Here is a 20,595-nt window from a genome sequence, read left to right as displayed (position 1 = left end):
AGGAGTACGCACATAAAATATTGAATGAATAATATTCAGTTATTTATGTACATGGAAAATTAAATTATAAAAAGAAAAGCTTTCATATTTTATTAAACAAAAAATAATTTTTCAGAATTTTAGTGACAATATTACTCAATGGTATCTGCACTGCCGTGAAACTTGCGTCCTTTTCTAAGAAGTAGTGTGTTTACGTTAGACTGAAAGAGACAGAGTTTCCACTGTAAGCTTTTCATATTCTGACGCATTCGTAAATTATCTGTGAATGAAAGCGTCAAATCAATCTGTCATTCGTCGACGGCGAATCGGCCGCATCAGCGGACTCGAGTTACAAATTATTTTACAATTTATTTGTAAACCGAACTGTGTAGTGTGTACAATAATGTATCATTGACTGTGAGACGCACGTACAAAGTGTCCATAAGAAATAATTGATCGGAAAGTGATCGACAATAAGATGCCTTTTGTAAACATCAAGAAGCAATATCTAGCAATCGGGATGTTAGTTTTCGTTTTATTATTTTTATTTAATACACGGCCCGCTTTTCAATGTCAGTTTAATGCAGAAGTGAGTCCATATCTCCCGGTTATTTACGGGATTACTCCGACGTACGTGAGGCTGGCACAAAAGGCGGATCTTACAAGGTAAGAATATAATGTTTATCGTGATTCTCCTACCCTTGATTTATGGTTTATCTTACCTCATCTGTTTAGCTTAAGCATTTGGCAATAGATCTTGGTAAACCGACGATTAGTTTAATTGGTTAATTGATGTGTTTTCACAATGAGTACATACATTGAGCTGAGTATGTTTGAGGCCGAAATTAAGATGCATTGGTAGAGTTCATAAACCTGTTGTTTTATTTAGTCACTTTTCGGTTCTGGGAAATTGGCAGTATAGGTACTTGCTTATTAAAAAATCTTGTCTGCTTTCATTGAATATGCAACATTTATGAAGTGTATGAATCAGTTGAATATTTATGCTGTACTTTAAAAGGAAATGTGAATTTATTATACTGTGCCAAGTTACCATTAAAAAAGTTCATTGAAATGCAAATGCCACAGCAAAAATAATATAAGAACATAGAAACTACTATTTACCATAGATAAATAATTTAAAAATGAAATATTTAAATAATTTTACACATTAAAAAAGAAATAGGTTTTGTGCTTGAATAGTTTTTAATTTAAATGGACTAAATAAAATTCAATAAATATGTAAAAAAGGTATATAAATTGAAATGCAAATTGCTAATGAGCCTTCAATTTTTTTGGCAAAAGAGTATTGAAATGTTTTTTTAAATGTTATTGTACCTAGTAACAATCCACGAAACTGGTAAATTAAATAAGAACGCATTGTTAATTAATCTAATTTTAATAATTGCAAATAAACTTTTCAAACTTGTTATTTTTTTGTGTCTCAGTTATCATTTAAAGTTGATTACTTTTTAATTTGTTTTTGTAAGTGAGTTTTGTGAGTTTTTGACTTCGTCAAGTAGAAGCAAAAATATGGCTGAATGTCTTACTTGGTAGGTAAGAGTAAGCCTATTCAACATTGCAATGTTCTTAAATGCAACCAACATGTTGACACAATCTTTAAGTATTTCATTGACTATTGCTATGCAAAATACAGTTTGTTGCAATACATTATCATTCAGTTTAAACACTTGCCAATTGTGCAAATTATCATTAAAATGACATTTCTTTGACATTGTAACTAAAGCTTAGAACAAAAAATATCACTAGCAATATTTTATCAGGTGGTCTAGTACCCTTTATCATTTATAAATAATTTTCTGAAGGGTTAAACTGTATAAGTAACTAAAACCAGAAAAAGAGCTAATAACTTTAAGTTAAAATGTTAAGTTATTAACTTAACATTGTCTGAACTGAATTAAATAATACTTAAATATCCAAGAAACATAAATATATATATTCATAAAAAAAAGTGCATTCAAGGTGGTTTATCTGTTCAAGAGGATGTCACAGACAGACAAACGCACATAGCAGTCAAACTTACAATAGCATTGGGGCTTAAAAAGTTCAATCATTTTCAGAAACTATATTTCTGCAGGAGTGCAGTTTAAGTGCATCCAAAGAAGCAGTTTTTAATAATTTCTTTTTTTCCAGGTTATCACAAACTCTGATGCATGTGAAGAACTTCCATTGGGTTGTGATCGAAGACTCCTTGGAGAAGACAAAGTTGGTTGCGAACTTGCTCAAAGAGTCAAACTTAAAATATACACACCTTAATATTAAAACTCATAAAACAAAACATTCAACGGTATGTATGAACATCTTTTTTAATCGATAAAAAATAAGTAGAAAATATAGGTTCACAGCAATCACACTTTATCTTAGGAAATATATTTTTTTCATTGTAGTATTTCAAAAATTGCCTTTTGTATGCTCAAATACGGTTAACTTATTAATTAGTTTGTTGTTTATGTCGTTGATGGTTAAAAAATCATATAGTTTACATATATCAGAGCTGCATGTCAAGCTACCCTTCGGAATCTTCTGTCTGACTTGTCCTTGACAGCTTGCTTGCAAGACCATTGATTCCCGCAGAGATATATCTAGCTTTTTACCCTGATTTAAATTAACGTTTCAGGTGATGGATATTAATATATGTCTGTTTAAAACAAGCACATACAACACATCCTGGTATTGCGTATGTTTGCCAATTATTAAGGAAACTCATACTTTAACCATGGCAACAAAACTTGCATTTTATTTAGTTGTTCCGTAGGCATTAGATTGCTATGAAAAGATAACACTAGGAATCTATTGTTGGCAGTATTGTTATTAATGGACCATTCAAATAGGTGATAAAGTACTACTATTTATTACCTCATGCAACAATATACTGGTCAAATACCTACTCGTGTGAATAAGTGATTTGTCCTTTTGCAGCCTGTGCCTTTAATGAGAATAAAAGGGGCCAGAGGTCTTTTAGTAAGTGACAATATCGTAAAATATGCATGTTCAACCAATACTTATTACATGAATTATGTGGGTTGTGATGTTTGGGGGTTGTATAGTGTATTTTCAGTAGACTTCGGTTGTTATAAGGGTCATTCTAAGTTAAGAAGTACTTTCGACGGCAACAACAAAAAAATACATTTTTTTCAATAAACTTTACAAATAACCTATTTATCACTTAAAACTAAATGTTTCCTATGTGGTCACTCAAATTTATTGCAGAAATGTACGTAATTAAGTCACAATAAGCTCTAATATATGAAAAATGTCTCTCCCCTGGTCTGTCCCCCAACCGACTTTATTTGTAAATCAGTAATTATGAATGTATTAAAATTCAATAATTATTATAAACTCTTTAATTTTATAGGGACAGTAAACTTAGTAATAGTATCTTACAAGTAAAAGTGCTTTTATTTCAATTCTTTAAAAAAAATATGAACACCGAAATTTGTCCACCGAGTTTCGTGTCTCGTCCCCTGGTCTTTTGTTTTCGTTCAAAAATCAGTTTTGCTCTCCTAGTCTGTAGAAGTTGTGACCTTGAATGCATAGTGTGTAACGTGAAGTTAGCAGCAAACGGCGCATAAGCAACTGCGCCGCCTTTATTGTCGGCCATTTCGTTCACGCTACTCGCTGGGTGCAGAAGAGTTATGTGAATGCAGTCTTTCCTCTGGTAAGTTTTACATTGCAATTTTTTGTTAAAATACTAACATATACTTCAATATTTACTATGAATAGTGTGTACATTGTTATGTTTGTGTGTGAATGACGTGCGCGAAATACTTTTACGGCTATTTTAGATTTCTATCGAAAATGTATCTCCCCTGGCGTATTTCCCCTGGCTCTTTTGATGGCAGGGGAGATACTTAATGTCCAGGGGAGATACATTTTTACGCGTTTCCATTAATACTTCTAGTTTTCTCTAATCCTTTACTTGGCGTTATGCTTATTTTAGTTTTACAACACAATTTATTTACAGAAAAATGGCTTGAAAAGAAGAGGATAGCAAACGATTACGATATCAAAGAATTAAAAATGACCCGGATAAGTATTTCATCGTTGTACTTGTTTTTTTTTGTAGCGTTGGACTGCACAGATTTAAGTGGATCTATTTCTTCCGCTTGTTTTTTTATTTTCAGGTTTCTTGCTTTTCTTGCTCGAGTGGACTTTTGCTGCACGATCTCCCGCGAAGCAGCTGGCCTACTGCCAGACTGCCACCGTGGGATCTGGAGGCGAGAGTCTTCTTGCGCCTGTACTACTGGCGAGAGGAGGCTCAGGAGGGCCGGGAGGGAACTCCGTTGCCGCGGCAAGTTGTCGAGCAGCGGGCGGAGCTCCGGCGCGATCTCATGGTGGCCTGGAGGGAACGACTGTCGCAACCCAGTGCAGGGCACGCCACCATAGTGGCGGTAAGTCCCCTCTTTGAGGAGTGGCTCGGGAGGAGTCACGGCGCCCTCACGTACCGCATGACGCAGGTCCTCACTGGACACGGTTGTTTCGAGAGGTACCTGCATCGAATCGGTCGTGAGGAGGCACCTGGGTGTCACCACTGTGCGGACAACCCCGAGGACACGGTGGACCATACAGTCCAGGAGTGCCCTGCGTGGGAAGGGCACCGCCGGGTCCTCGTCGAGGCTCTTTAGGCGGCGGCGACCTCTCGCGTCCGGCCCTGGTTCAGGCCATGGTCCGGGGCGAGAGGGAATGGGATGCCGTCGCCTCCTTCTCGAGCATGACTGTTTCGCACCTCTCATCCCGGCCGCCGCGCTGGAGCAGGTAGACACCACGGGCGCCGGGTGTCGCGAGACGACTCCCGGCCACCGTAGGCGTAGGTCTGTGAGCGGTGAGTTCGGGTGGCTCATCGCTCATGTCTATTTTTAGACAACAGACCCGTGTCGGCGGCGCGCGTTGTTCCACGCGCTCCTCAAAGAGATGTCAGCATCCCCAGCGGGGCCCAGTAGGGCCAAGGCCTGCCAGGGCTGCGGGTTGTTCAAAAGAGATACCGCGGCCCTGGCACATAAAAGGCCTGCGACTTTTGATGCTTTTTGACGTCGTTAAAAAAAAGTTGAATTTTTGCTGTGCTGCCTACGTTCGCCTGTTTATATTTTGAGGAGGCGGTGGGCCTTCACCCAAGTAGCATTTTGTTCCATTTAAGAGTACACATTTAGTTCACAGGTGAACTTAAAGCATTACTACAGTTCACTCGTGATGTATTAGCTGCATTATTGTAATTAATTACACCTATGCCTGTCTAAGGGACTTACAGGAGTGTAGAGTAATACTTTTATACGGTTATGGGTGTTATATTACTCTAACAACTATCCTTTAGTCAGCTTTCTGACTAAGAGCATTATAGTAGGGTAGAGATACGGCAACCGCTGTTTAACGGCCTACTTGTTCGATGTTATAGAGCTAGCATTTTAACAGAACACTTCTGGTCATTTATAAAGCCAAAGGCTGTTATGTCTACTTGTCTTAGACTGTTATACAGCCAGTAGCTGTATTAGGACTTGTTTGTGATACTTAAAATAACCTTTTTTTTACTATCTGTACAGAGGTGTTTAAATCATTCACATGTGGACTGTAGGCTGTTAGAAGGGCTATATAACAGTTCACATAGCCGTATTTCATTTCCACCATTTTGTTCTACGTAACCTAAAATATTTACCAAATAAATCTACAAGATTAATGCAGATTTATCACAAAATACGCAGATAGAGCGAATGAGTTTTGGTTTCATGTTAAAATTAATTACCGTAGTATAATTATAATGCCAATAAAATATCAAAAACTGAAGATGTAAATTTTCCTCTCAGCCAGTTTTAAATATTTCAAAATGAATAAAGCGTTTTTACAGAGGCGCGTGAAAATTTTAATTGTCAATATGTATACATTTCACGATAAAGTTGCATTCCCATGGCATTAACATGATATAGTATATAAAACAGGTACTACCGCATGTTATTTTATAATAATAATCCGCCGGAGTTAGTTTGCCCCGAATCCATGCACTCCTTACAATTGTCAAACTAATATTTGAAAATGTGGAAATAATTTAGGACACAAGTGAATTTAAGGTAGCTTACTGGAGTACTTTTGTCCGATTTTAACTGTGAAGGCTGTGTATTTAGCCACTTATTACTCTTTATTACACTCATGCACGTTGAATGGTTCACACTGCGTTCCATATAGTGCCGTAAGTCAGCCTTAAGTCCGATGTTACTACTTAAACTGCTATTATAATGCTATTATACTTCTAATGTACAGCCATAGTGAACTTAAGGCTGTCTAATTTGTGCCCAAACTGGTTCAATAAAAGCATTATATCAAGCTATACAGCTCATGTACAGCTGACATACACAGCTTGTAGAGTACATGTGAACGACTAGACATCTTATATAGAACCCCGAATGCTACTTGGGCATTATCTGAACATGGTGGTGTTACAAAAGCATTACTTATATCTTGGAGTGCTAAACGTCTTCTACGAATTTTTGCTTTTTCTCTCCATATTTCAAGTTACTGTTATTCAAAAGAGAATTTTTTGTTTTTGTTTCTTTTTATTATTGTTTTTCATGTTTTGTACCTAGCACATAAGACTGCTAAGAAATGAAAAGTCTGATTATAAATAATTCATAATTAAAATAAATAAAGATGATTCTTAAAATTAACCTTGTTATATTTTTTATCTCTTCCCTGTTCATGAAGTATCTTCCCCTGTACACCTTGTCTCTCCCCTGTATTGTGTATTTCCCCTGGTCACTTATAAAACGAGATAAACCCAAAAAATTGACTGGCCCCTTTGTAAACGTTTTCAACGTAGCCGTTTACATTTAAAAATGTATACTTAAGTAAAAATATATAAAAAAAAACTCGTGCCGCCATTTCATACAACGAATTACCTCTTAACTTAGAATGACCCATAACACTCTGTAGAAATAGCTGAACTTCAATGTTTAAAAATATTAATTCGGATGGGTGTCCGGCTTTGGTCAATGTTGCATATTGATGTCATGCGTTATTTTTAATTCACACGGTTTTTAGCCGATGATATAATATTATGTAGGTATCTATTTATGTTAGGCTAATTTCTTGACTATAGCGTTATTTTAACCGAAATCCACTATGGTTTGGTCGGACCCTTTATTTTCATGGTGCTCAAGGGTGCAATAAGTGCTTACAAATAACAATTACTTATATTCGATAGAAATGTACCACTGTAGTTCTTATTTACAGACTTCAATGACAATCTGTAATGAGTTTGCTCTTTACGGGACCTTCTTATTATTATTATTTATATAGCATGAAAATAAACTAACTCATTGTGGAAGAATAGGTAATCTGCTTTTTATATTTCCATATTTTTGTAGTTCTTCCCAAATATAATCGTTTTAGTGGGCGGAGTAATCGCATTATCGACAAAGCCTTTCAAAATATGAACTACTAGCCGTTTTCCCGCGGTTTTACCCGCGTCCTGTGGTAACTACTGCCCGTACCGGGATAAAATATAGCCTATGTTACTCGTGGATAATGTAGCTTTAGAATGGTGAAAGAATTTTTTAAAACGGTGCAGTAGTTTTTGAGCCTATTCATTACAACCAAACAAACAAAGTTTTCCTCTTTATAATATTAGTATAGATTTAGGTATGAAAATATCAATATTTTAGATATTTGTACTTAAAATATTAGGTAACAAAATCACAGTGCTGTAGCTATAGCAATCTAATAGAAACTTCATTAATAATATTATATTTTTAATTAAACAGTGACCTCATCACTAAATAATTTGCAAGTTGATCTGTTTACTGATCCTTGCGAATAACAATTGGCCTATAAAAATGTAAATGTTTTACTATAAAAAATACTTATTTATTGTTTTATGTTCAATTATAATTTAACTAATAGAAACATATCTTAATTCTAAAGCGTTTAACTATTTTTTTACTGAGATTCTTTTGGGTGTGTGAGTGCTGTATTGACATCTCTTCAAACTTTTATTATTATTTATTGTGAACTATTTCTCTGATCTTCATTATTTTAATCAATACAATTAACACAAGTTTTCGGGTGTGTTTAAAAAATGTTCTGGTGTGATTAATTTTCTTAAAATGAGTCAGCTTTACTTGTCAGGTTCTCATTATGTGCTCTTGCACATAATGAGAAAAATGTTGTTCAAAATTTTGGTCAAATGTCAAATGTCAAATGTTGGTCAAAATTTAATTCAACATGCTCAAAACTTGCCCTATTTTGAGCGTTAAGTACGAATTATAAAATGACGGCAAGACGGCACCTAAAAATTAAAATTAGAACATCAAAATGAAGTGGTGCGTCTAAACAAATTGTATGCATCTAATGCTCAGTAGCTAATCAAATAATATGGATAAGACTTTTATCTTTTTAAAGTAATCACTACTTACATAATATTATTGTACAAAATGTGAGTAGCTTGTACATTGATGATAAGAATCGTTGGCAATTTTGGGCACAAATTGCTATCAAAATACCTAAGTATAGTCGTTGATTTTCCGAAAATACGTAGAATACGGGGATCTGCTGTTATATTGGTCTATCTTCTTTTACTATGTAATCTAAAATGTCAAGATTTGTTCATCAGACGCCTATTAATTTATTTTAATAGGCACGACAATCTATGTCTATGATAAACCATCTGATATGTACTGGATGTATTTTGTTCTTCGTGTAAATTAAAGTTAATTTGGGATGTTTGATATAGCTGCAGAATTCAGGATAAACATTCAAATAACTAAACTTAAAAATGCCAAACCTTTACAAGAGAATTTCAAGTTTGAAAAACGTCTCTGAATCCTGACATCAGCTATATTTTGTGGCAAATAACTGAACTGTGAAGTTTTCTTTATTAACACAAAACGTGGTTCTATGAATGAAAATTCAAGTAATTGGTTTGTAAAACATTTCAGGCGAGTGGTGTGGAACAAAGGAATCTGGCATTGGACTGGCTAAGGGGCCATTTGGACAAGAGCGAAAACAAAGCAGGCGTTGTGTACTTCATGGACGATGACAATACCTACTCGCTCAAAGTCTTTGATGAGGTAATGCTGTTTGCAACTTTATAATGACTATGAGTTCGTCTGCGACTTCATTCGTACCCCGGATAATTCCGGATAATAGATGCACTATCTATTTCTTAATGCTACCTAGAATCATCGGCACGAATCTTGAGCGCTGACCTTCACCTGCGCAGAAGTGATTTATTAGCGAAGAACCAATCCCGAGTGATGGCTTAGACGCGATGCGCTGCGGACTAATCACCGCTTTAGCCCGCCCCCGCGCCTCACTTCATACTACAAAAGGGACCCAATAAATTGCTTCTGCGCAGGTGAAGGTTAGCGCTCAAGATTCGTGCCGATGATTATATTTCCGTGCAAAATTTCATTTCTTATCGGTTCAGCCATAGCAGCGTATTAAATAGAATTATTTTCGCTCTTATAATAATAACCTATAGTATATTGCAGATGGCACTTAACAAAAGGTAAATATTTTTGATAGGACTTTTTGTACAAAACATATTAAACAAATAAAGTACTGCGTAAAAACATGCTTCATTTGATTGAGTAGGTAACTGATGTTATCATCATATCATATCATATCATTTATTGCATTCCATAATGTACGTTTGGTGGAAAATATAAAATAATAGAGGTAGTCACAATTATGGACCCTGATGGGCACAGCAAAATAGTTAGAAGAGAGGAAGGCGTTTAATGTAATATAGTAGTATCACAGATTATATAATAGTTAGTAGTATGAAGTATAATATTTAAGTATTTATTTATATTATAATATTACGTATATTTTTGTGTAGCATAACTTTGTTTTATAGTTATTTTTCTTTATATGTTGCTTTTATTTCATTTTAGGTTATTTTTTTATCGGTGATATACTCGTTAATTGAATAGTATGCTTTTTTTTATTAAAATTTGTTATTTCATTTTATGTTCGTGAACTTTGTGTCACTTGTTTCGTCCTTAATTTTGTTGGGCAATTTATTATATATTTTGATGCACATCACGTAGGGGCTGTTGGAGTGTAGTGTCATGTTGGAGGTAGGTAGCATCAGCATATTTTTGTGTCTCAGTGTTCTATTGGTGTGTTTGTCTCCGCGTTTGGTAAAGAACTTTGAGTATCTCCTAACGAATTTACATATTTCTAATATGTAGATGCATGGTAATGTGAGTATTTTGTGTTTTTGGAAATATGATTTGCAGCTGTATGTTTGTTCTATGTTTGTTAGTATGCGGTTTAGTTTTTTTTGTAGAATGAAGAGTGATAGTGCGTCGGTGCTGTTTCCCCATATGATGATGCCGTTATTGTATTCCAATTTATTTTTAGCTGCATTTTATTTTTAACTAAAAAATCCTATCATTTTTTTTTATCTTTAACTTAAGTGCCTACTCAAACGGAGTATACATAGATACATAAACATCTATTATTAAAAGTTATATCAACGTCCGGTAGCTCAAATGCTTCTAAATTTTTTTGTCGCCAAACTTATCGGGTTTTATGTTTCACCAAAACATAGGGACAGACACAGAATTATAATGAGTGTATTTACGCAAAAGAATGCCAAAGTTTTGAAGTCATTAAAATTAACTGTATTTTTGCTCTGACATCATGATCATTGTTCCCGTATTGCGAATCTACGATAATAACGCAATACAGTAACATATATATCTTATCAATAATTATTCATTTTCCGCGTTTTCATCTGAAGTAAAAGTGAAATCTTTTATCAGCCTAAAATTTATGTAAAACAAAATTTGTTCTAATCAGTCGCAAATAATACTTTTTTGCCTACATTAATTATAGTTAATCAATACTACATTTTATTCAATAAAATCAACTGTTTAAACTATGTTTTAATTACCTATCTAACTATTTTATATCTAACATCGCCTTCACTGCGTTTGCCAGACAGCTAAAAGCGCGCGAAGTTATAGTTTTGACAGCTCATACATAAGATGACAACTGGTTGGCATAGAGTTTGCAATTTGTTTTGTTTTGACAACAAGTTCTGAGTTTTCATTGCCAAGGACTTGTCTATGTTGTCTATATCTATATCTTGTACACACATATTGCGAGAGAGACATTGTTTTATCTCACAGATTGAATTTTGCAAGTTGATCGAAATGTATACGTGACACTTATGTTTGCTAAAAATAATTCTTATGGTTTTGAAAACTATACCATCAACCATTTACACCTCCTAAGTATTTACATCCCCTATTCAAGCCAAAGGCTTTTCATGCTACTATTCTAGATACTTACACGGTTATTATAAAAAGTCTTAGAATAGATTGGTTCTGTTGCGAAACATTGTATTTGGAAATAGTCTCTCTCTAGTTTAAACTGACAGCCGCCTGTTATATCTAGGGAGCCAGCTAAAACTAGCTTTCAGTTCAGATTGTAGACGACATGTGAGTTTCAATTTTAAACTAGGTTTACTATTCGTAGAGATTTTGTAAGTACTTTTTTATTTGGTATTGTAAAAATGTACTTGGAGATACAAGAGTCAAAGTAATATCAATTTATAGTCTTCTCTGAACATATTGAGCTGATATAAAATCTTGGTACCTTATAATCTATTCTCTTGCATACGCTTTAACATATAGTTTATGGTCGCGTGTCCCAATTTATTTGACCTAATGCATAGTCGTCAGAAATTGTATTAATAAAAATGATTGAACAGTAATTCTTTAAATAGGTAAAACTGTCAGCTAAATGAATTTAATTAGAGGATTATATAATGGAGGTTTTTTCTCAATTTTAGAGATTAATAAATCTACCTTTGTTGCTTATATAAAATAACCAATTACAACCAGTTAAAAAGATAAGTACTTTAAATTGAACCACACGAACACAGTTCACAATTATTTCATACAAAGTTATCTATTTCACGTATTATAGTTCGGCCATTCAGAGAATGCGTTCCTGACACGTCGCGATTGAACTGACGACGTAACTACATTCATTGATTATTGATATAATAATGTTGTTTTAATGCTCCTCAATTGTTAAAACGGTAAACAACCAGCAAAAATATTTTTATCGTAACTGCAACGCCATTGCAAAGTTACGTCGTCAGTTCAATCGCGACGTGTCAGGAACGCATTCTCTGAATGGCCGAACTATAACATGACACATCCTGAGATATTTTGTTGTCAGTAAGGACACACATTTGCGTAATGACATTCATTCATACACACACGTTATATGATCGACGCTGTTATTTATAAACAATAACAATATGGTTGTAATTAAACAGGAAAATGTAATGCTATCTTCCTGCGTATCTATTGGACAAGTTGACCATTCTTGTTGTAGTAAACAAAAGAGGTTGTTGTGCTTTTAGTATTGCTTTGTTGGTAAATACAGGAGCGAGGTCGTGAATACACCATGGATCGGGTTTTGTTTTGTTCGGGTCGCTATTGATGCGTTAGGTCGCCGTTTTTGGCCACTAAAATATTATTAGGTTGAAATTGTGTATAACCTGCTCTATGTAGGTACCTCTAAGTTCTATCACCGCTTATAATTTGCAGAGTTGTATGATGGATAAAAAAATAATTGGTGCGCTAGTCAGAGTAAAGAGTATAGAGATTTATTATTGTATTTTTAAACGGTGGCGGTATTGCAACACTAAAAAAATAATTGCCCACATTGAGACACTTTGAAAAGACTCTTTGTTTGAATAAGTAGGTTATTCAATAACGTTTTCATATAATTTCATTTGATTTAAACAAAATATAGAGATATAATTTCAAAACGCAATTTTGTGAATCTGCACAGATTTAGCAGCTAGGTTCACTGACACTACCTATCTTATCATTTCCTCTTAACCCAAGTTGGTAGCGAGTTACTACCCTCGTTCGTTTCCTTAGCCTATATACAAATAGATAAAGCTTGATTACTGAATGCGTTCCAGCGAAATTTATAGCACACTAAATGTGGGAGTAGCTCAGGGTTGCTACATGTATCCTATGTATAATTTAGGCTATCTAGGGACAATTTTTAGTCAATTTTAAGTCATATGTGATACACTCAGATTGTTTAACTATTGTGTCTGTTTCGTGGAAAAAGGATGGTTTACGAACAATAAACCAGACATATCCATGGAGTACTGTACATGTATAAAATTGTAAGATCCCACTGCGGCCTTCATGGTAAAACAAAGCTTGTATGATTTATTTTAAGAATAAGTTAAGACCTTTACCTACTTAACATTAAGTGCCGGTGAATATGTAAAGTGCTATTTAGTGAAATTACATTACTTCTTATTGCATGTGAATTTTGGTTAGAATATTATAAATTATAATTTTAGTTTCAATGCCACTAGGTCCACCCAATCAAGTCTTCGTAATAACGATTTTTGCATTAATCTTCACAATTAATAATGTACCTAGGTACTCGTATTATGTACGTGTTGTATAATCTGTATATCTTGAGACGATGTTCACTTGTCTTAAATCTTCTTTGAGATTTTTCCAAGAAAATAAAGTAGGGCACGGCTATAGCCTCTTGAAGTGTGACAACCCTGCCTAACAAAACCGTTGCATTTCGTTGACCTAATTTTTATCGACAGGCTACTATCCATTGGTGATTTATTAAGTCTTGTCAACATTTTTCTTTGTTGCCTGTCTGTACTCACTAAAATTAATTAAAATAATATTGTAAAGAGATAACATATAATTTGTGAGGTTGTAGGGGCTAATCTCTGGATCTACACATACACATCCTATTTTTGAAACTTGTTTTACCAACGGAAACCCATTTTTAATATGGGTGTCATGTTTTATCCAGATACGAGAAGTACTTTCGTCAGGACGTGTGAGAAACCACTCGAAGTAGCTGGTCGTGTAATAAAGTGATTAACACTCAATATTTTTGGCTGTGGTAATGTCAATAAAATTCTTTTATACCGCCATAAAATCATTGGAACGGAAATATAAGTAGGAAACTGAATAATAATGTATGAAGTAATTATTCTCTTTATCGATGTTTTGACGATAAAATACGGCTATGGGTTTGCGATAACGCATTTATGTTTTAGCTGTGACTAATATATTTTCACGCTAGTTTCTGTTGAAGATAAGCAGAACTTTGCGTAGGTAGCCAGTATTATTTCTTTTGACATAAAGTTTATGACTTCCTTATCAATTATAATAAACAATAAACATACAAGAAGCTTTAAAATAATGAGAAATGGCAGTTTTTAATTTGCAGAACAAGATTGATAATACGATACAAGCAAATGTACTCTACTCTACCCGAGATAATGTGATTAAAATTGTTTGCAACTTTGTCTAATGCACCCGTTTGATATACGTTTCATATCTTATCTGCCTTCAAACCCGTGCTCAAACTGTGTTTAGTAGTAAATAGTATTATATTACAAGCACCCTCCCGTTATTTGGCCCGTTTCTCGACTTCCCGTACATGTAGCCTATATTATGTTCTTCTGACATATAAGCTATAATAATGCCTACTAAGTTTTATTAAAATCCATCCAGCCGTTTTTGCGTATCACACACAAACATTCGCATTTAAAATATTAATAAAGTAAGATAACGTGCTCCGAAGGTACTCTATTAGTCATATTTACATTATTCCTACTTGGTGCGTGTCTGACATTCGTCTGCAATAGTGTCCGCTCATTGTAATGCAAGTATAATTCGTTTCGGATGAAACAACTTATTAAAGTTTATGTTAATACAGCTGAAACAATTGAGAGATGAGAAATAAATTGCAATAGCATTGTTAGAGAGAAGTAGGCGTATCGATATAATATTTTTATATTTGCCTTCCTGTCAGTGAAATGTCTAAACGAGATGTTGCTCTGATGTAAGAATTATTTTGTGAGACACTATTTCCCACAGTGTCACCCGCTTCCCCTGGGATTTTTTTCCGGTAGTGTACCTAGCCGTATGTGACCCGGGAATATTTTGAAATTATGAAGTTGGTACTAAGGATTGGTGAAATTATTAAATTGGTATTGTAGTATTAGTACAATTAATTAAAATTCAGGATGTTAGGTAAAATTAGGGACAATTATTCCCTAAGGAAAGGATGTTAACACCACTTTTGTGAAGTTGTAAAATAAGATTTCACTAAATAATATTTTTTCATTTTTCCAGATGCGGAAAGTAAAGCGAGTAGGCGTCTGGCCGGTCGGTATAGTGGGGGGCATGCGAGTAGAGATGCCCCTTGTGTCGGACGGCAAGGTGAGCGGTTACAACGCCTGGTGGAAGCCGTTCCGACCCTTCCCTATAGACATGGCAGGGTTCGCGATCAATGCTACTCTGTTCCTGGAACATCCAGAAGCCAAGTTCTCCAGAAAAGTCCAGTCTGGTTTTCAGGTAATTTTTTGAAGTTAATTTTAAAATTTGGTTCATGATTTGAATCGCTGATTTTGAAAAATTCAGTACCTTCCTCAACGGTACTCATTCTTAGTCATCAAAATGAAGTCAAGTCAAGCTATATTATAAACGCATTAAAATTACCATAAATATTACGTATTTTACAATTTTATATGTAATTAGGTGTTTTCCTCGTGTAATTCGATTCATCATTAGAATTGCAACAAAAATTACACGATGTGTTATTATGATAACCGTTGATTTATTTTACCCACGAAGAAATATAATAACGGAATTCCCCCAAAATAATCGCGTGCACTGCAGAGGCTTAGTCAATATGAAAACTTATACTTTCCTAATACACCTACAAAACAAAGTCTACATTGGTCTTTGTTATGTAACGAGCTGTCATAATACTTTTGCTTGAAATCCTTACTAATTCAATAGGTTTAGCGGTGTTAAAGACTTATATTATATTATAAGTCTCTTAGTAACATTTAGATAATTATCTAATCCTATTATGGAAGTCGTGCTGCGTAAACTCCTAGCCTTAGAATTAAAAGTAGGTACACTATAGTTCGGCCATTCAGAGAATGCGTTCCTGACACGTCGCGATTGAACTGACGACGTAACTTTGCAATGGCGTTGCAGTTACGATAAAAATATTTTTGCTGGTTGTTTACCGTTTTAACAATTGAGGAGCATTAAAACAACATTATTATATCAATAATCAATGAATGTTATAATTTTGTGCCAAACTGAGTGTCAAATAACTTGGTAAACAATATTTTTCTAAATCTATACTGCGCTATTACAAGGTTATGTCAGCGGTTTATATTTTGTAGTGCTGTGCTAAAAATAACAGGCAAGTATCGTAATCTGTTCTTATACAGTTATAATATAAAATAATACGTTTTGATTTTCTTTTTAAGAATTGGAAAATAATGGACTATAAGACTTAATTATAACGTTTATGAAATATAAAAATAAAACTATGACCAAACCGCATTTTTATACTTAGATTAAAAATGGTAACCCCAAATGGCGTTATGGGCCGCCATTTTGTGACGCTAAAACAGTCGTCCGTTGTCGTTTCGTGCGCATAGACCACGTTTTTCAAGTGTTTTCGATCTGTTTTTATTTGATTACCCGGCTTTTGTTAGACCGAGATATCAGGATTGATTCTGTTATTGATAATAATATAATTATACATGTAGGCGAAGTTGATGATGAAGACACCACCTCCTCAAGCAAATCGGAGTCTGATTAATATTCTGTTCGCACATTCAATTCAATGTACTTGTAACAAAGAATAAATAAAACAATTTTATTATATGAATATTACCTTTTTTTGGTTTCCACTTAAATAACTAAAATATAAAACAAATGATTCCGCCAATTTAAAACGAAAATAATCTTAAAATAATGCGGCGGTTCATTTTGAAGGAACGGTAACGAACTCAGTGTTATGTTGTGCCCATCACTAGTCGTGACTAACTGATAGGTGTCAGGAACGCATTCTCTGAACGGCCGAAGTATAATACGAGTATATTATGTCATTTATTTCAAAATTATAACAAAATGTTTATTACCTATCTACGGGCTGGTTTGGCAACTTTTTTGCCCATATGACAGGAGAGGACGTCAGAAGTAGTAGAAGCTATTTTCTCAATTAGTTCACTAGTCTTGAATGAATTGCAGCCTTTTTTATTTATCTCACTCCGCCTTCTCAATTCTAACCATAACTGTTTATTTTTTACAGGAGAGTGAAATATTAAAATACTTCACAACTAAAGAGGAACTAGAGCCATTAGCGGACAACTGCACAAAGGTGTACGTCTGGCATACACGTACGCAAAAACCTTCTATACTTAACCCTAAGAAACTGAAGCGTCCCATCGTACCAGACGATCATATCGAGGTCTGAGTCCATACAGTATTAAACTGGTCTTTTATCTACAGGGATAAACTCCCAAAAGAACAAAAAACCCCCCATATACATTGAAGGGTTAAAATGTTCTCGTAACGATGTTTATATTCTACAATCTACTTTTAAGTACTTGAATACTCAATTGGTGTATACTCAGAACAAAAATGTATCGTCTATATTCTACTGTTTTGTAGATTCTAATTTATATTTGTTTTGTACGAAATTCATACATATTCTGATATTTCTAGCTCCAAAATGCCACTTATTCCTTATATTAAATAATGTAGTCTGACATTATTTTGTGCAATTATAAAGAGCTTATTATTACATGACCATTATTATTTATTCAATTTGAATGTATATTATTGAAAGGCAATATTTATTATTAAATAATTTAGTATCAAGCTAGTAGTTATATTTTATAACAAACAATGACTTGTGTGTGAAATACAGGTCAAACTGTAAAATTATCTTTAAAACTAATACAAATAAGGATCAATATTGTTTAATTCAGGTATTTAACGTAAATACAATTTCGTTTTACTTAGTGACCATTGAAGAAAGTCCGGCATCGTGTAATAATATATTTATTTGCTTTATATTGATTGCATCATATTTAATAGATACAAAAGTATATTCTTTTTATTATGAAAACTGCATTAGTATCAGTTGATACAGAGGCTTTCCCAGTGGGGTAGGATTATTATGATTTCATCACAATCAATCATAATAACATTTATTTGAACAATTCGTTTTAGACTTCAAAATTGTTCCATTGCGTTCAGTATTATAAATATTTTTATATCGTCGACTTGTTTGTAAAATAAATTCTGGGTCGCGTAGAAAAGGCTAGATTTTATATTAAAAGAACTATTTACGTTTTATAAGTAATTTAGCGTAATAGCATAATTATATTTTATGAAAAAAAAAACATCCTCTAGTATAATGCTAGTCTTATATTTTTGTATATATTTTGCAATAGTCTAAATTCATATAAAAAAAAACTTTAGATACATTCATTTATTAAGTCAACTTTCTATTATTATAATCACAGTCGTCATAATACTGTATTTAGATTTTAGTAAATTATTTCATAGAGATTAGTTGAAAATCATGTATCAAAGCTATTTTTAATATGTCTGTAATTTGAACGCCATCTTGAAACAGTGCTGCCATCTAGATTAAGTTTGGTAAAGCTTAGGCGGTATTTGAATTCTTGCATGGAACAGTTTTACGCTGGATTGCGAGTACGATATAAAATTTTAGACTCTATAATATCCGTTTTATAAGGTCCATATTACAGAATCATAATCAGCAACGTTTTCTAGCACTCATTTTACTAGGTCTTACGAAACCGAAACCCGGTCGTATTCTAAGTTCTAACTTTAATTTATATGAATAAAACGCAATCAGTATTTGTAAAACTTTTTCGTGTATTTTAGTACTAAATACTGTTCTTAAAACTATTATTATTTTTTTAGCCTGTCCATTTTGAACGACCGAAGCTTGAAATGGACAAGCCAAAAATCTACGTTCTTTGTATTAGCGCTCATTGTTTCAAATGGAACTGCTGTAATTTTGTTATTGCATAGTAACTGTATATTCCCAGTGAAAACAGGGATATAAGCCTATGACCGATCTATAGTGTTCGGTATTATTTTGATGTCAGGAATCTTCAAATGCCAAAATGCATTTTCGGAAACTGTATCGCTTTTATTTTATTTAGTTGAAAACCGTCATATGATACATTATACTGAAACAGATTTTAAAGTAAAAGAGGTGGTGTTGTGTTCTTCATAATAACATCTCTTGCATTCAAATCTATCATTATAACGTATCATAGCACGGCCCATAGGATTGCAGCTACTTATTTTGTGTTCTATATATGCATACAGTTAAAAGCCTTACCTACATATTTCACAAAAATCATAACAATTTCTTAAGAAGGTACCATGTATATGTAATACTGTATCTAATAGCTATTTATGTATACGGAACATATTAATAATCTCCCCATTTTTTTAGTGGGGTTCAATAAAAAACAATTAATAAATTAAATACCAGAAAAAAAATGTATTTTCGCCTTTACTGAACCATAACTGCCGATGTACCATTTAAGATTCCAAGTATTCTGTAATTAGTTTACAGGCCTAATTAGTCACTAGGAATCACTATAGAAATAGCGTACCGAGAAATGTAGCTCACGAAAACTGCACTGATGTAACTCAAGTTACAGTTTGCTCCAAATAACTTTGCAACTCTGAAGATAGCCATTTAACTTCTTGCTCATTTGTCAAGAAGCTTTACTTGTCCGAATGTAGCTACACTCCATTTGACTGGGCACTTAACGGGGAAACGATCTTGATACTACTTTTCATGTGTGTGTGTCAAAAAAAAATGCAACAAATACAATACCTAATCAATTAAATCATTGTAGTATACTTAGTTAATGTTTCAATATATCGACTGCAAGCAAGCAATACCTCCTATCTGACATTTTTGTTTCAAAAAAACAAAAAACTTGTATCTACCATAAACTACCTTTATATTCAAAATAAAAACAAAAAACTTTATTAATCAATACTATGCTTAGAAAAAGAAAACTTGGATTTTCAGTATCTCATTATACCTTCCTCGGAATAAGGATTTTATTAAGTTTTATTGTTCCCCTTTAAAATCCACCCGGAGTCAGATAGGAGGTATTGCTTGCTTGCAATCGATATCTATATTTGTGACAAAAAAGTCCTGTCAAGATTATTTGCGTACCTTTTACGAAGTGCCTACTCGAATGGAATATCGGAACTACTGACAACAGTCAAAAAATATGAATAAATCAATACTGAGCTTGCATGATGTGTCAAATAGCTAACTTCAGAGTAGCAAAGTTATTTGGCGCAAACACTACTTGACCACTTGTTATACCCCGATTTTTATACTAGATCTTAGAGTTAGCTGTAAAACTAAGCATAATAAATTAGTTCGTTACGAAATGCTCAAACTTCCGAATCGGTCTAATACTTGATTCCTTTTAGCGTAGATAACTTTTTGTACTTATTTATCTGTTACTGTATTATTATTGTTAATGAATAATGTTGTAAAAGCTATTTTGACTCTTATCACGATCCCTGTTTTTGAAATAAGATAAACAAAGAATAACAATACGAATCACAAATAGTAAACGATTCTGAAAAGAAATATCTATTATCAGCAATTTTCCTTTACCTTAATATTAAGGTTACCTTCCATTTAATCGCGAGGGGCTCAAAGTGCAATCCTTGCGGTACTTTTTCTGATTTC

The 20,595-nt window shown here is 33.7% G+C and overlaps 1 protein-coding gene across 2 annotated transcripts; it reads left to right on the top strand.

Annotated features, from left to right (window-relative positions):
* Nucleotides 1-232: 232 nt before the first annotated feature.
* On the top strand, nucleotides 233-19,848 carry LOC124636255 (galactosylgalactosylxylosylprotein 3-beta-glucuronosyltransferase I-like). Of its 2 annotated transcripts, XM_047172250.1 has the most exons (6): nucleotides 233-645; nucleotides 2,131-2,284; nucleotides 2,917-2,958; nucleotides 8,916-9,047; nucleotides 15,147-15,368; nucleotides 17,131-19,848. In XM_047172250.1, exons 1-6 carry the CDS (start codon nucleotides 458-460, stop codon nucleotides 17,293-17,295), a joined length of 903 nt encoding a protein of 300 aa, XP_047028206.1. In that variant the 5' UTR covers nucleotides 233-457; the 3' UTR covers nucleotides 17,296-19,848. The 2 variants fall into 2 exon arrangements, with proteins under 2 accessions (XP_047028206.1, XP_047028207.1); XM_047172251.1 differs by lacking the exon at nucleotides 2,917-2,958 and having other exon boundaries at nucleotides 246-645.
* The last annotated feature ends 747 nt before the right edge of the window (nucleotides 19,849-20,595 follow it).

The sequence above is a fragment of the Helicoverpa zea genome, chromosome 14, assembly GCF_022581195.2.
Source record: "Helicoverpa zea isolate HzStark_Cry1AcR chromosome 14, ilHelZeax1.1, whole genome shotgun sequence".
Lineage (NCBI taxonomy): Eukaryota > Metazoa > Arthropoda > Insecta > Lepidoptera > Noctuidae > Helicoverpa > Helicoverpa zea.
This window is presented reverse-complemented; position numbering and strand designations above follow the sequence as displayed.

What these genes read in the sequence shown, in the direction of transcription:
- LOC124636255 (XM_047172250.1), top strand. Translation starts at nt 458, where the DNA reads ATGCCTTTTGTAAACATCAAGAAGCAATATCTAGCAATCGGGATGTTA. An exon ending in ATAAAACAAAACATTCAACG is followed by an intron (nt 2,285 to 2,916) that starts GTATGTATGAAC and finishes GTCCTTTTGCAG; the next exon opens with CCTGTGCCTTTAATGAGAAT. An exon ending in AAGGGGCCAGAGGTCTTTTA is followed by an intron (nt 2,959 to 8,915) that starts GTAAGTGACAAT and finishes AAAACATTTCAG; the next exon opens with GCGAGTGGTGTGGAACAAAG.